The sequence below is a fragment of the Cyprinodon variegatus genome, unplaced genomic scaffold (genome assembly GCF_000732505.1).
Source record: "Cyprinodon variegatus isolate N-32 unplaced genomic scaffold, C_variegatus-1.0 Scaffold207, whole genome shotgun sequence".
In the NCBI taxonomy this organism is placed as follows: domain Eukaryota; kingdom Metazoa; phylum Chordata; class Actinopteri; order Cyprinodontiformes; family Cyprinodontidae; genus Cyprinodon; species Cyprinodon variegatus.
Window position 1 is genome coordinate 359,639 of NW_015150660.1, and position 2,690 is coordinate 362,328.

Consider the following 2,690-nt stretch of genomic DNA (forward strand, 5'->3'; position numbering starts at 1 on the left):
ATATATATATATATATATATATATATATATATATATATATATCTCAGGTTCCAAAATAAGGGCTCTGATGTCACTGTCTGAGAGGGTCTGATGTCCTGAATGTGGGAATATTGTTACTTCAGTCAGTTTAAGTGGCGCACATCTCCCTAATTACATTATATCTAGCAGACAGCTGCAGCTCTCTCTTCCAGCCTGCTCTCCTTTTTTTTCTCCTCCTCCTTCCAGCCTCTCTGACGCACAGCTTATATCCAGAATGTGCGCTTGTGGCAGGCTACTGTAAACACAGAGGAAACCGGCTGACTGACCCTCCTGAAGTTGGCGCATTAGTGTTCATGTTACAGTCCTCTCTGCTGGCTTTAAAGCCCCATATAATAACTAGACTAATAAATGGGCCAATATGTATATATTTAGGTTATACATAAATCCAAACATGAAATGACCAGCATCTCAAAGCTCCACTCGTTTTCACGGCACATGCCTGCGCTGTTTTCAGCACTAAATTTGACAATGACCTTCCCAAAATAATCAGGGCGCGCGCTCTGTGCGCATGACGCCACCAGACTGCATGCAGCCTGGGCTGGAAATAAACTTTCACCCTTTCTATTAATGTTTCTACATATTGCGATGGATTTAGTAGGGTTAAATAAAACGTGGCTGGAAATGAGCGACATGTGAATGAATTATCTGATAGGATCAGCATTTTCTGTGAAGCGGCTGCTTCTCAATTCATTCAAAAATAAGATTATATTAAAAAAGCTACACCGTTTCCTATGTGATTGTGCACCGGTTTTATTTATCTATAAGTGAAATGTGAGTAATTTAATGTTTGGGGGTCTGACCTGCTAGTCTCCGCTCCCGGACATTCCTCCACAGCAGGTCCCAAGCTTTGGACGTGGAGTCCCGCAGCTGCTCACTGATCGACCGCCGCAGCTGTAGCTTACTGCCACACTTTCTCTGAGTTGTCATTGCGGTGCCTCACAACGCATCATTAAAGCTGTTGCGGGATCTAAACTCGGGGTTATTCGGTGTAAAATGAGCTTATTCCTCAGATCCTGCTGTAGATCCAGCGCGCCCGGGCTGCTCCTGCCGCAGTGGCCGTCACCGCTTCACCTGATCCGGGCTACAGCTCCGCGCTGCGTCACCTTCATCCACCCGCAGAAAACCTCCCTTTAGCCACAACAAATACAAATAAATAAATAGCTATAACTTCACCGATCCCACATCCTTTCATCCAGTCGCTAAGGTGTTGTACTTTTTCAACATAACTTCTGCTGTTGAGCTACAGAGCCAGATGTGAGAGGCGGATTCCCCCCCTCCCCATGAGCAAAGACTCTCTCTCTCTCTAACACACACCAAACCTACAGGATCTGCAGAAAAAAACCCACCCACTCACCCAAACAAGGATCCCTTTCAATCTCCTTGATGCGTAGTAATAACACTCAGTCATTCCACACATTTAACGCACACAAGTTGCAACTGTGCTGCTTGTCGCCAGAACAAGTCTAAGTTTATCTGTCCATTCAGGCTGGATGAAGTCAAACTTCTGACTGCATTCAGGCTGTCTTAGCAGAGATGGTAGATGTTCATTAACGAATATCCTGAAATCTATGGGGTGAGACGACTGTCCAAAAAAATGCATGCCTGTTTGTGTCTGAATTTGTAGATGCAAGTCATTAAACATGAAAAAATGACAGTTTTTTTCCCTACAGATTAAAAAAGTATGATTAGGATTTCGATATTAACAGGTACTAATCAGAAATCTATGATTAAGAATCTGCAATCTATGAGTACGCATCAGATATTTAAGAGTAGAAATCAGAATTTCTGAAGTATAGAAATTTACGAATGTGAATTTAGAATCCTTGAATTTGTGATTTGCATTCATAAATTTTAGATTAATACTTGCAGATTTATGATTTATACTTCTATCTTATAGGAGTATAAAAATACAACTATCAAAGTTGTTAGTTGCATTCATAACTTCTATACCCATATTCTCAAAGATGAAACATCACATGTAGATAGGAGTTGACAGAAAGGAACAAATACAAAACCTAATTTTCTTATATACTTAACTTAAAGTAATTAATTTGCAAATTCAGACATATACACATTTTTATTCACAGATATCTTACCCCGTAGAAAACCTCTGTAAAAAATGTAAACTGAACATCTCAACAAAATGCCGTGCTTTGCATCAAGGAATTAAACAAAAAAAAATAAACTGAAGCACCTATTGGGAGGTTTTGCAGCTAACAAGGTAGCTGAGGATTTATTATAACAAGAACAGACTATTCCACCAAGCTCTTAAAGGTAATAAAGAAAGTGGGGAAATAAAGTTAAAATAAACAGAATTTAGCCGCAATCAATAGTTGTGATATTCTATTGCAGTAAAACCTTGTAAGGAACACTATAACTGACTATTAAAAATGATGAGGAAATTATGACTATTTTTACAAATTGTCAGGAACATCTGCTTGGATTCAGGAACAATGGCGACTACTTGTCAATCAAAACCGAGATAATGTTAAAATATATTATGATACCAGCTTATTATTGTCTGTATCAGATAAGACATTACTACACACTTATTTAAAAAATATTTATGTGTATGTATTTGCAGTTTTCACAACCTCAATGTATGGAAAAATATTTTAAAATAGTATTATCAGTGCTGTATTAAAATTAAT

General features: G+C 38.6%; 1 protein-coding gene across 3 annotated transcripts in view; it reads right to left on the bottom strand.

Moving 5' to 3' along the window:
• stard13 (StAR related lipid transfer domain containing 13) overlaps nt 1–2,690 on the bottom strand; it is a 72,104-nt gene that overhangs the window by 31,644 nt on the left and 37,770 nt on the right. The window contains exon 1 of one of the 3 annotated variants that reach the window (XM_015380101.1): nt 840–1,308. The exons of the other annotated variants lie outside the window; for them this stretch is intronic. Within the exon in view, the coding sequence (XP_015235587.1) occupies nt 840–966 (127 nt within the window). The 5' untranslated portion in view covers nt 967–1,308. Of the gene's footprint in view, nt 1–839; nt 1,309–2,690 lie in introns of those variants that run through there. 3 annotated transcript variants of the gene reach the window in all.